The following is a 12776-nucleotide window of genomic DNA, read 5'->3' as shown; positions in this document are numbered from 1 at the left end:
TTTAGTCCTGCATGATTCAAATATTAGACAAAGGGGATGCAAACAAGTAAATCATCTCATCATCTCACTGCTCTGCTCCCTCCAAGTCCTAAATTCTGCCAACTCAGTTGTGTTTCATTCACACTCCACCACAAGCACCAGTCTGGGTGTAAAACAGAAGCCTTCACAGGGAGATCACCACCTCATGACCCTCAGCAGCTGTTTGTGTGACAAACAGAGGGCACACAGGACACAAGGCACTGATTTCACTGCAAGAAAATCCCTTTTCTGGTAAATCAGGAGCAAGCTAATGCCACAGGGCCAGTTCTCCTTCTCACCATTTGCAATTCATGTAACCTGTAACCTTTAACAGCCCGTGTGGATCCAGGACTCACCCAGAACTGCAGAGTTGCCGTCGCCCAGGGGGAACCTCTGGTACCGGGGGATATTGAAGGGGGGCAAAAGGTAAAACTTCCTCTCCAAAAGAGGCTCCAGGCGTGAAGCAGATGGGTCTGCAGGGTGGAACAGGTTATAGACCTGCTGACAAGCTGGTCTCAGCTGAAAGACTGAAAAGACAAAGAAAAAAAATCCCTCAAGCATCAAAGTACCGCTTGTTAGAATATTGTAAATATTTGTCTTGAAAAATGACAACTGTCAGGTTACAAAATTGCAAAAGATTTATCATTTATCACTCTCTCATCTCCTTGTTTAGTCAACTGAAACAATTTATTACAGTTTACAGACTCAAGAGCTGCTCAGTGCTTTTCCTGTTTGGAATGGTATCACTGGTGGTGCACAGAGCACAGGGAGATCTGCTGCTTCACAGAGCAATAAACAAGATACAGAAATGTTTGGGTTTCACCAGACCCTGCGAGTGCAGCAGGAGGTGCTCACCCCACCCACCAAGGGAGCAGCTGGCACCAGGACTTACTGTCAAGAGCTGGAATCACAGTTTTCCTCAGAGCAAGCACCAGACCCAGGGGAGACCCAAAGAGGAAGAAGTCTGTGATCTCAAAGTCAAACTTGCCAATATTCCCTCCATCCAGCATCGTGGAGCTGCTGGATCTCCTGGATGTGGGGTCGTTTCTCAGGACACTAGAATGTAAACTGGAGAAGAACAGAAAATAAAATATTCAGAAGATAAAGTCTGAACTATATCCTCACTATGTTTTCATAATTAAAGCCTGGATTAGTGATTGACAGTGGATATTGGATATAATTTCTATCTCTTCAGTGAAGGAACTGTGCTAATCAACCCACAGTGACCCCACTGCTCTGGCATCATTTAAATGTACAAATCCAAGCTACAAGTGAGTTCATTTACACACCACCTCCTCAAAATGTTTTTTTTCTTTGAGGAGTCAAAATCGTGGTTGCTGCTACTATATAGAACATGTCCAGCTTTTCCTCCCTCTCTCAGGTGTCAAATCTGTTTGCAAAATTCCACCTCAGTCTTGTGCAGGCTGGGCAATAAACAGGTTTAACACAGAGATTTAAATTCACATTCTCCTTGGACACTGAAGAAGAAGCAGCAGGATTGCTTAGGTGAAAATCCTGGGAATCCACCCCCATGTTAGGAAGAGTGGCTTCTCTGCAGTGTAAATCTGGGAAAATGAAATGACAGATGTGTAACACTGATAACCTGGTTCACAAAAGACTTTCTGAGATGCTTCTATTCCCACCCAAAAGCACAAAGCTGCAAATTCCTTTGCTCTCCAGGTTGTGCAGATTCCAGGGGCAGCTGAACTGGGTTATCTCATTATAAGCAGAAGCAGAGAGTTGAAGGCAGTACCGGCAGTGCCTTAAGAGGGTGTTTGCAAACACTTAAAAAAGCATCAGAACAGGTTCTATAAAACGTGTAGGAGAAATGGATACCATAAGAGATGGGTTGGATAAAGGGTTTACAGGCCTGGAGTTGGGAATGATGCAGATCCAACAGTTTCCTGCTGGCTCTGTGGCCCCAGAACAAAATCCCAGGTGGTGACCAGAACTTGTCACATCCTCATGTGCTACAGCTCTGGCTCAGCACGGCTGTTTCTGAGGACAGAGACAGCCCAGCAGTGCTGTGGTCCCCAAGCAGGGCTGTTCCACATCCTCAGCACAGAACAGTTGCTCACAGACCCCTCAGACACAGCCACAGCCCTGGAGCAGCTGCAATGCTCACACTTTCGGGGAACAAAACCAGCTTTCAGGCAGACTTTGCTTTCCTGCCATGGCAAACAAGGAATAATCCCAGTGACAGCTCCAGTGCTGAACGTTGCTCCCAGAGGATGCTGAAGCTCCTCCTGCTCCTGCTGTGCTGCTGTGTTCCCTCTGGGGCTGCACACAGGCACATGCACAGCTCTGCTCTCCTGTTTCCCAGCCGGGGAATGATCAGTTACTTATGCCAGACACACACACATCACGGGGAGTCAAAACAGTGGTGTCAAAACGGGAGGAACACGAGGTTACAGCAGTTGACAGCTCAAACGAGCCTGTTCCTGTTTCTGTGATGCAAACGAGGCTGCAGAGCCCTGAGACAGCTCTGAGAACGAGCCACCTTTGGTGGAGCTACAATTGCTTCAGCTAACAAGATGTAACACGGTGAGTTTGCTGTGTGTGAGGAATGCAAAGTCATTTAGAACACGCTCAGTTTCACTGAAGGCAGGGTGACAGAGATGGGATTCCAGAGGAAAAGCTGTCCCCAGGGCAGGATGGGTGCAGGGGCTGCTTGGTGCATTCCACACAGCTTCCCACAGCATCTCTTCCTGGGCAAGGGAAGAAGCGGAGCAGGCACAGCACGGAGCAATTTGGGCACCTTCACTCCTTCTGCCGGGAACTTGGAATTGCCTTTTCAGCAATCAAAGGAAATGAGAGCCAAGGGGAACTCTGGATCTGTCATGCTCCAAGCAACCTGCAGTGCCCTGTTCTCCCTTTAAAGAGCAGCAGATGTACTGTGTGCATTAATTAAACAAGAGCTTATGGATTTCAGAAGCAAATCAACTCATTTACAATAATACAAGTACGGCACAGCCAGAAATAATGTAGTTGTGCAGAAGGACTGAATTTAAAAATAAATGTGTGATTGTACTCTCCAGATGCTGCTCTGGCTTGCTGGGCATTATCCCAGAGAAGTGGGTAGGTCTGATACATGAATAAAAATGAGAGTCTTTGGCACAGGCAGAAATCTGCAGTGGGCACGGACAGAAAGGTCCCTGTGTGCCAGGCTGCCAGTCTGCCGAGCCCTGCAGGAAAACCTGGCTCTGCTCTGCCAACCTCCTGCTCAAAGCCACCTCACACCAGGGCTTGGTTTGAAGAAATATCATGGGAAAAATCACGGGGAAAATCATTCCTTGATGGCAGAGGCCAATGGGCATTCTGCTGGTGCTGGCTGGGAGAACAAGGTCCAGGGATGGGAGTGAGAGCGATGTTCTGCTGACATGCAGGGGGGCACGAGTGGGTCCCTGCTCCCCTGCCTCTCCTGCACTAGAGATGGGGTGAATCCCTGCTCCCCAGCCTCCTCTGCACGGGATAGTGGATCTGTCCACTCGTGCTAACAGTAATTCCTGTTTCCCAGCCTCTCCTGCACCATGGATGAGCTGAATCCCTGCTCCCCAGCTTCCCCTGCACCACAGAGCTGAGGGAGGGACATGCAGAGAGAGCTCCTACAGCAGCTCCAACCTGCCCCTTTCCCTGAGGGAATCCTGGTTTTGAGCTCTGGGAAGAGACTAGTTTTTAGCCCAAGGTCTAAAAGGAGGATTAAAACCACATAAAACTCTTAAGAAGTGAAGATGCACCAATCTGTCACCCCCCTGAATGCCAGGGAGTCACGAGTGCTGCGTGCTGGGTGCAGGCAGAGCCCTTCAGAGATGGAACAGGAAGGACCAGCACAAAGCTGTTTGGAACAACAAAATGAGCAATCCATTATCCACATCAGGCCCAGCACTTATTCTAAAATAGGTGCAAAAATGCATCAAGATGCCTGCCTGATTTCCTTAACTGAGTCTGTGCCCCTGAGGTCAATAACAAGGAGGAAAATCAGCACATTTTTGCACAACTCATATTTTCCCTGTAATACAGGAGACTGTTTTGAGAAGGCAAGAACAAGAGCCTGATTGCCTTTTATTAACCTGCTGGAAATAGCCAAAAACCTCACTGGGGATTTGTAAATGCAGCTGTCTTTCTGAATATCCTATCTCTGTGCACCAACAACATTCACTTGATACCTTCTCCCTCCCATAAATCATTTACCAAAGGGCCCTGACATGGCAGGACAACACAAATCCCTGTGCTGAAACACTGACTCCAAGCAGTGATGGAGGGGGAGAAATGCAAGGGGAGCCTTCAGCACAAAGGAACAGCCTTGGATGCAGCTGCAATGCAGGTGATGGGGTTTGCTGTGGGGGACACTGCTCCCCAGTTCCTGGACACGAGAGAAGAGGGATTAAGAGCATATTTACTGCAGTTCCTCCAGGCCTGCAGGAGAAAAAGCTCTGGGCTGTCCAGTTTCAGAGGCTGAAGAAGATTCAGTCAGAAAATTCCTCTGGATTTACAGAAATAATCTCTGAATGACCAGAGGCCATGGGCAGACTGCTGTGAAAATTCCATGGGTTATGTTAACAGACAGATTTCTGAATGTCCATTTGAAAAAGGTTAAAAATGTGATACTGGGGGCTTCAACAGTGAGTAACAAATCTGAACCATGTCCTTGGTGCAATGAAGCAGCCATGACAGGGGACAGAATAACTCAAAATCAGGTTTCAGAGATGCTTTAAAATGAATACAACACTGGGTTCCCAGTTCTGCTTCACTGAGTTCCCTTACACGATTTCTCCATTTGCTTTCTGACCTCCATCCCACACTTGGAGCACAGCAGAGCAGCAGCTCCCTGACTGCCTTGGCTGTCACACAACAGCTCAAAGGGCTTCTTGCCATTGCACCACTGATGCAGTAGAGAAGCTGCATTCTCTCAGTGCCACTCAGCAAGAAAGCTGTTAATTCTTTTTTTTCTGCATACACAACACACTGAAATCGATAACTCTCTAATCTAAATTGTTTTCCTACACCTTGCTTATCACAGGATGACAAAGCAACACTCAGGTTCCACAGACACACCACCCCCAGCTCCAGGACACTGCTGGATCTGCTCCTTCCAAATCTTAAATCTTACCTTGAAAGAAAGGCTTGGTGCTGCTTTATCGTGTCCAGCTCATAGGTGGATGAATCACTCCTTTTTCGTGGCAGCTGCTTCTTTGGATCTTCTCCATTGCTACGAGGAATATCAATGTTGCTCCTGCTGAGGTGTCTGCTGGCTTCCAGATTAGAGCCACTGGAACAGTGGCTGTTGTTCACCGTTATCCCAGGAGACAGCAGGTCGGTATCCTGGGATTTGAAATGGATGGATTTAGCTGAATTAAGAATACACCCACATTTTAACACCTCCCTCCTTTCCCCATTTACCCCAAGATCCAGTTGAGGCCAGTACAGAATCTCAGGCCCAATCACTCCCTGAAGTGTGGGTGATGCTTCCCACCAGAGGGTGAAACATCCCTGTTGAGAGCAAACACACCCAAACTGACACCATATGCACCTTAGGACATGTCTGCCACTGACAAGGAGCAGAGTGTTTGCTGTTTCAGAGATCCTCACCCCGAGCAGGCCCTGTGGAGCTGGGGCCAGCCTCACCTGGACACTCACCACGCTCCCTCGCCGGCTGCTGTTCTGGCTCTCGGACACGGTCTGGTTGCTGTAGCACAAGGCATCAAATCCCAGGATCCCCCCAACACAGTCCCCTACCAGGCAGACCTGAGACAGGAAACAGAAGCAGGGGAGGACAGGGAGAGGAATGAAAAGGAAATTAAGAAAAGAAGCCCTTTGACTTCAGTTCAGAACTAACAGTTATACACAGAGACTGGATTACAGCTGGGCAAGGATGCCCAGTGCCTCCATCAGTAAAACTGCTCAGCCAGTGAAATCCATCACTGCCTGCAGATTCCCGTTCTCTCACACAGCTCAGCTGTCCTGGCTGTCCCCACCAGCCAACTGGAGCAACAGGACAGCAACACAGAGCCCTGATCCTGGTGCTGACTGCAGAAACCAAGCTGGATCCCCCTTGCCAGCTCCCTCAGGGAAGCTTCTGCCCATTTGTATCCCAAGGGGTAACAGTGCTCTGCCTGCAGGGGTATGAGCAGACAGGCACAGTAAAGCACCAAGATCTCTGGGCAGGAGAGGGATGGGAAGAAGCTCAGAGTGAATAAACCACAAGTGAGAGCTCCTGTAATGTCTGCCCTTGTGTGGCTGGGGAGTCACTTTGCTCAGAGGTGTGAGGCTCAGTTGCGCTCTTTATGAGGTGCAGCAGCTGCACAGCCTCACAAAATAAACCCATGGGTGTACAGCTCCAGCACGAGCTGCTGAAGGTCCTTTAAAGCCAGGAATGCTTAAACAGCCTTGGTTTGCAATGGGGATGAGACCATGTTCAGTAACAAAGGCAACATTCCTGCTCGGGCACGGTGTGTCACACTGAAACCTGATTAACTTCACAGCTTTGGAGCTTCATTTCTGAACACAAACTCAGGCTTTGCTTCAAGTCCCAAAGGTTCAGGACAGCACACAAGCAATAATCTCTCACTCTCAGAAAGGAAGGAATGGAAAGCACAGCACTTCCTTATTGCAGCCCGGCACTGTCATATTCCCATCCCTCCTGAGGGATTTATGGCAAAGAGAATTTCAGAAGGAAATTGCTTCCCTTGTCCTTGCTCTGGCTGTGCCTGAGCAGCCCCTGGCTCACCTGGCCATTGAAGGAGGTGCCCTCCTGGGATTTGATGAACTCGCTGTAGGCCTGGTTGGCTCTGACAATGACAGTGGCCACGGCTTCCTGGTACTGCGGGGAGGACGTGGCGAGCAGGGGCAGCGCGGCGAGCGGAATGTGATCCTGGCTGTTGGACAGGCAGCCCTCGTCATAGCTGTACGGGCTGAGGCTGCAGAAGGCAACACACAGTGGGAACATGGGGAAAACAACTTGCAGGCACTACAGTCAAGTGTTGTGGTTCATAAAAAAAAGCCTCAAGACAGAAAGGCCATTTATTCCTCTGTGAATGGGTGAGAGCTTAATAAATCTTTCCCTCCCATCAAACGTAAATCTTCAAGGACAACATACTTACACTGACAGAACAACCTCCAGACAAGGAATTAAATCCTTAGTATTTATTGGATTAATTAGAATAAATCAATCTCAGAACTTGTGCTGCATGATTACTGCATTCACTGCAGCTAAGTATGAAATCGAGATTGAATGCCTGGCTGGTACATTAATAAATGCATTCCCAAAGCATGGTCAGAGCTCCCAGTGCTACATGCAAAACACCTCAGGGAAACAAACAAAACAAAAGCAACTCCAAAAAACCCCCACTCCATGATAAAACAGCATCAACTTACCTGGACACCAGGGAAAATGCTTCAGAGCAGATGGCTGGGCAAGGGACAAGTTTGATGGCAATGTGTCCCAGAGCAGCTGGGTAATGCACCCTCATCACCGTGTCAAACACAGTTGTGATGGTGTTGACATCCCCTTGCTTGGAGCTCTGGTCACCACTTCCTGAGTCCAGGATGTTCCCTCCATGGAGGACCAAGAGGAGGACATGGATTTTACTTGGCTGCATTAATGGCTGCACTGATTCATCCTAGGTGGGGATGGAAGAGAGCACACAGAAATGCTCATTTTTCAAAGGGGTCTGACTTGTGCTTAATTTATGGCAAATTAATTTATGGCAAATTAATTTATGGCAAAGGCCATTAGATACACCACAATACAATGTTGAGAACCTGAGTACTCCTTCCAAGTCTGTTATCCAACACTTGTGCATGCACAAATGCACACACAGCTTTAGTCTGACTTGTTAGAAGCAGAAGGAATGCTGAAAGTAAAAAACAAAAACCTGCATAAAATTGTATCCAGGTAAAACATGGCAGCAGTGAAGACATCCTTGGGTATATTAGGGTGGAAAAACACAGAAATAAGTTGTTTTTTGTGGGGTGCTGAGCTCAGCTGAAGCAGTTGGCAGTGAAACACATTCAGCAAAATTAAGAAATGAGATCAAACAGGTCAGCAAGTGGCAAGTTACTGAGAAGTTGTGGGAAGATCAGTCATTTGCCTAACACAGAAGTTATAAATAAGATTTCAGATTTGCTTAAACTGTTGCAAGAGAGGAACTGAAAAAAGTTCATGACACCATAACCCACGGAATGGCCAGCATGTGGCTGGGAGACTGCTGCATGAACACAGTGAGGGACTTTAATTTGGCTGCCCAGGTGATTTGCTTATTGTGTTGGAGCAATTCCTTGCCCAAAGAGACAGGCTGTAATTTGGGGGAAGGAGGGAATTGTATCCTTATCATTAATGCCCTGCCAGAAGAGCTGTAAGCCCTGTCCTGATGCCCCAGGCAGGTACAAGAGCATCCATGTGCACATCCTGTAACACAGCAGAGCAGTAACTATTTTAATATCTATTTGCTATCAGGGCTTTCAGTGTTTACAGCTCCCACACGGACTCAAATCCTCCATCCTACATCTGTGAGATCTGTGCAAACCCTCTGTACCTGCCCCCTGTGCCAGCAGAGACATCTGAGAACACCCTGAGCAACTCCCTGCTGCCACTGAGAGGGGTGAGGAAAGGATGGAGGGCAGCAGTGTTTTCCATTTGGCAAATTGTTCTAATTCGAGCATCTTCAGTCACCTCTTGTCCTCTGAGCAGTGATTGAGTCCCTGACAGACCTGCTGGTGGGAGGAAAGCATGCCCAGGCACACATTAGCAGCCTAACAACCACATCACATTTTTGCCAGATAATGTTAAAGCTTGTCTTACTACACAGCCCACCAGAAGTATTAAAATTCTCATCCAAGTCTGTAATAACGATTTTTCCAGACCTCCTGCATAAGAATGGCCTTGAATTATTTAGCACCATTGCACTGTATCCATGCTGCTCTTCAAAGCTCCTCTGACTCCAGTTTTAGCACCTGCACAGTGAACCCTTCCCTGGCTGGAGGCACAGGAGGAGCACTCTCAGCACCTCTTCTGCTTCCAGACAAGTGTTTTAAGTGTTCATTTGGAGAAAAACATGAGTCACTAAGTTCAGGTCATGCAGAAGTTTATCAGCAGTGCTTTGGAGGCACCTTTCAGTTCATTACCCTCTGCTCTGAAGGAAGTGGGGAACTGCTGATCAGTTTAAGGGTGGAGGTAACTATTCAGAACTTCCTTGTAAGATCTGGAGCCTCTTAAAACACCTAAATCCTGAACCACCTTCAAGCGAGGGGAGCTTTTAACCTGAAAATCATTGCAATTGGCGGCACAGGAATTTCATACTATTTTAGCAGACAGCTTGTGAACAACTACAAATAACTGTCTTTTTCATCTTGCTTTGAAGTCTGTTCTTTTTCTAAAATGAAGGCAGAAACAGGAGGGGGTTGAGTTTGCACAGCCCTCTGAGGAAGACAAATTTCCCACACCATCTTGAGCTCCAAGAGAAATCTTAGGGCTGTGACTTGCTTATTTTGAGGTGGCCAGAGCTGTTCCCCTCCCAGCCACCCACTCTCCTCACAGCCCTTGAGCTCTCAGTCTATTATGGAAAAGCCAAACCAACACGAACTTAGAGCCTGGCACAGACAGTAAATCCAAAACTCAGGATCTCCAATGGACCACTCAGACCCAATGCAGGCACTCTGCAAAGCAGCTGCACCACCCCTGCAGCACAGACAGGGCAGGACAAGAACAGCCAGCCTGGGGTGTCTGAGCAGCACTCTGAACTGCAGAGAGCTGGGCTGGCTCCGTGTGCTGTTATTTATTTATTATTTTGCCCAGAGTGCTGCCCCAGGCTGTGCTGTAACTGGATTCCAAACACGACTCTGAGCAGCTCCAGGCTGTGGGCTACAGCTGAGTGCTGTCCTTTGCCCCTTGGTGCTGCAGGAACGTGTTCTCCCACTCCCACATCCACACTTGCTCATCTGGCATTGTAGGACAGCTCCACCCCTGAGCTGCTCTGCTCCCCACGGTTTTTTCCAGCTGGATACCTGATGCTGCCTGCAAACTACACAGCATTTTCTATGTGATGTTCCACAGATGGGTGAAAAACCCCTTAAATCAGAATTACAGAAGGACACACACAGGTGTTGCTGGGGCTCAGCAGCACATGGAGACAAGACACTGCTCACAGCAAAGGGACCCATTTACCCCACACAGAGCCATTCCAGCAGCACAGATCTCTTCACAAGCAGCCCAAGCACTCACCTCGATGATGCTGAGCCTCTCCACGCTGGAGCCAACGTGGTACTCTGCTGATGTCTCCTGGTACAAGTCACCTGGAAGCACAGAGGTGGAAAATGTCAGCACTCCAGATGCTCTTTGGCAAAGGCATCCTTCCATAAAGACACTGCTTGTTCCAATGCCTCACATCTCCTTCATTATTTCATCAAATCATCCTCTCCCTCCTTCCTGCCTCCTTCCACCTGAGAAGCCTGGGCAATGCTGGGTCATTTATTTTCCAGCAATTTCTCCTAACCTGGCTAAGAGCTGAGGACATCAGTGAGCTCTTCTCTCATTACAGAGATCTGGTACTGCTGCTTTATTAAGGATGGCAACAATGGGAAATCCCTGCATGACTGTCAGAAATGATTGGTTTGTGGGAAAATAAAAGGAATTGCTTGAACTACGCTGGGGAGTAGAGATCTGATGTATTCCTACATCTGTGCCTACACAGACTGACTTTGTAGAATAAACCTGAGTGTCACCTTCCACCATGCACCGCTCTGGCTGAGGAGCTACAGCTTCCTTTCACCATTTCATAATGATGAGCAGAAAATAAAACTGAGGCAGGTACAGCCAGGAACAAAGGATGGAGCAAAAGGAAAGAAGAGCCAGGAGAAATTCAAGTCATTTGAGACAGAGCTGGGATATTTCATCATTATGTGAGAGAATCCTGGCTGTCACACAAAGGAGCCAAACCAATGTGGAAAATAAAAGAGAATCAAAAGCTTTCCCAGCTCCCACTGAGCAAATCTTTTCCAGCAGCACTGGACAGTCATTTTTATGCTCTGTCTCAGCTTCTCCCTTTGTGAGATGAGGATAACAAGTTTTACCTTGTTCACAATGAGGCTGTGACAATTGCCTGGAAATACTGTAAAATAGCACATGCAGCTTGTACTTGGAAAAGAATTACCCTGGACATCATCGCATTCGGGGGTTTCAATCTTATCCATCAGATCGTTGGAACTCCATTTGGTTATTTCTTTCGGGAACATTTCCTCATTGTCAGACAAGTCCTCTTTAAAAAACAGATTTTTTGAGAGTCACAAACACAAAAATATGTATATAGAAAAAAGCAAACCCCAGAATTTTACATAAAACCCACAACTCTGTGCAATCTATACACATTTGAATAGCTTAAGTCAAAATAAGCCATATACTTTACCAGCTTTTGTTATATAGAAACCAAAGCACCTTTTGAAAAGTAAACAAAACGTTTTAGCTGCATGATTTAAACAAACAAACTCCTAAAACATGGAAAGAAGCAATCTGGATATTTAACGGTACCATGCTTGGCCTTTGCCTTGCCATTCTCTCGGATGGTGCCAAAGCAGCCAGAACGCTCCAGCACAGGAGAGGACAAGGAAGGATTCCCACTGGGACCCTCCCAGCCCTGTCTGAGGGCTGTGGGATTTCTCTGGGGGAAGAAGGGACAAGGATCACGGCTGCTCAAAGGACCAAACACCTAAAAAGGCAGGAGCAATAAAGGGGATGTGAACCCCCCAGGCTGATTTCCTCAGGAGATGAGACACACGTGGATCTGCTTTTTCCTTCCTACCTCAGTATCCTCCAAACCTCGTGGCTCAGTTCAATCATAGTCAATAAAGCATAAGGGTCCCAAAAATATTATGTTCTTAGAAGTGTAATTAAAAGGAAGACACATACAAAGGGGAGCTCTCCTTTCTCTCTCCTTTCTCTCTCTTTTTTTTTTTCCATTGAGGATGCATCTTTTGCTGCTATGATGGCTAAGTGCTTTCTAATTTATTTATACCTCTGTGCTTAGTATGTCTTTCCTGAAAATTTTGGCCTTGTAAATTTAATAAAGAGTTATAAACATAATAACAGCAGTAATTACAGATGTCTTGAAGATCTAAAAGCTGTAATCTTCAGAGTCCCAGACTAGGATTTCCCCTTTCTTATTGCTGTACAGTTACTAAGAAAATAATTAGATGGAAGAATCCCACAATGGGGAACAAAGAAAGGTTATGAAATATATTAATCTTTTCAGCAAATCTGAGTAATAGCTTAAAAAAATTGTATGAAGGGCACTAGGTGAAGATCCAAGCAGAGCTGGATTATTTTTAGGAATTTCTATTTCAACTTTGACCATAAAAAGAGAGCAACCTGGAAATTTTGTACTAGCATGCCATTTCCTTTTTCAGCCATGGAAAGAATTTGAATAAATCCCAATTTCCCTGCTCACAGGGGTGTGGAGCTGCCTGTCCAGAGCAAGTGGAAAGCACAGGCCTGTAACACACGTGCTGGCAGAGAATTAAGAGGACGATTGCACTCTAAGCTCCTCCAGCAACTTAATCTAAATATTAAACTTAATTCCTTGAGAGGTCTAATTACAGCCCTTACTGCTGCTCAAGTGATCCCTGAATGGGATATTACTCCCATTATTAGCATTTATTACAGGATAGATATTCGATATTACTGTATTTGTCACTACCTTTACCAGGGAATGAGGCTGAGTGGGAAGCGGGAGACAAGGAATCTTCTGGGGCTCGGGTTCCGCCCACTG

General features: G+C 46.9%; 1 protein-coding gene across 10 annotated transcripts in view; it reads right to left on the bottom strand.

Moving 5' to 3' along the window:
• Positions 1 to 12776, bottom strand: part of PITPNM2 (phosphatidylinositol transfer protein membrane associated 2) — a 125205-nt gene that overhangs the window by 21436 nt on the left and 90993 nt on the right. For 9 of the 10 annotated variants that reach the window (XM_064726496.1, XM_064726501.1, XM_064726503.1 and 6 more), the window contains 8 exons: positions 11166 to 11270; positions 10238 to 10308; positions 7393 to 7637; positions 6746 to 6935; positions 5644 to 5763; positions 5129 to 5340; positions 911 to 1086; positions 375 to 545 (listed from right to left, as the gene is read on the bottom strand). In XM_064726496.1, coding sequence (XP_064582566.1) covers positions 375 to 545; positions 911 to 1086; positions 5129 to 5340; positions 5644 to 5763; positions 6746 to 6935; positions 7393 to 7637; positions 10238 to 10308; positions 11166 to 11270 — 1290 coding nt within the window. The remainder of the gene's footprint in view (positions 1 to 374; positions 546 to 910; positions 1087 to 5128; positions 5341 to 5643; positions 5764 to 6745; positions 6936 to 7392; positions 7638 to 10237; positions 10309 to 11165; positions 11271 to 12776) is intronic. The other variant, XM_064726502.1, reaches the window with a different exon arrangement.

Source organism: Zonotrichia leucophrys, chromosome 15 (assembly GCF_028769735.1).
Source record: "Zonotrichia leucophrys gambelii isolate GWCS_2022_RI chromosome 15, RI_Zleu_2.0, whole genome shotgun sequence".
NCBI lineage: Eukaryota > Metazoa > Chordata > Aves > Passeriformes > Passerellidae > Zonotrichia > Zonotrichia leucophrys.
The sequence above is the reverse complement of the archived record's forward strand: the minus strand, read 5'-3'. Positions and strand labels throughout refer to the sequence as shown.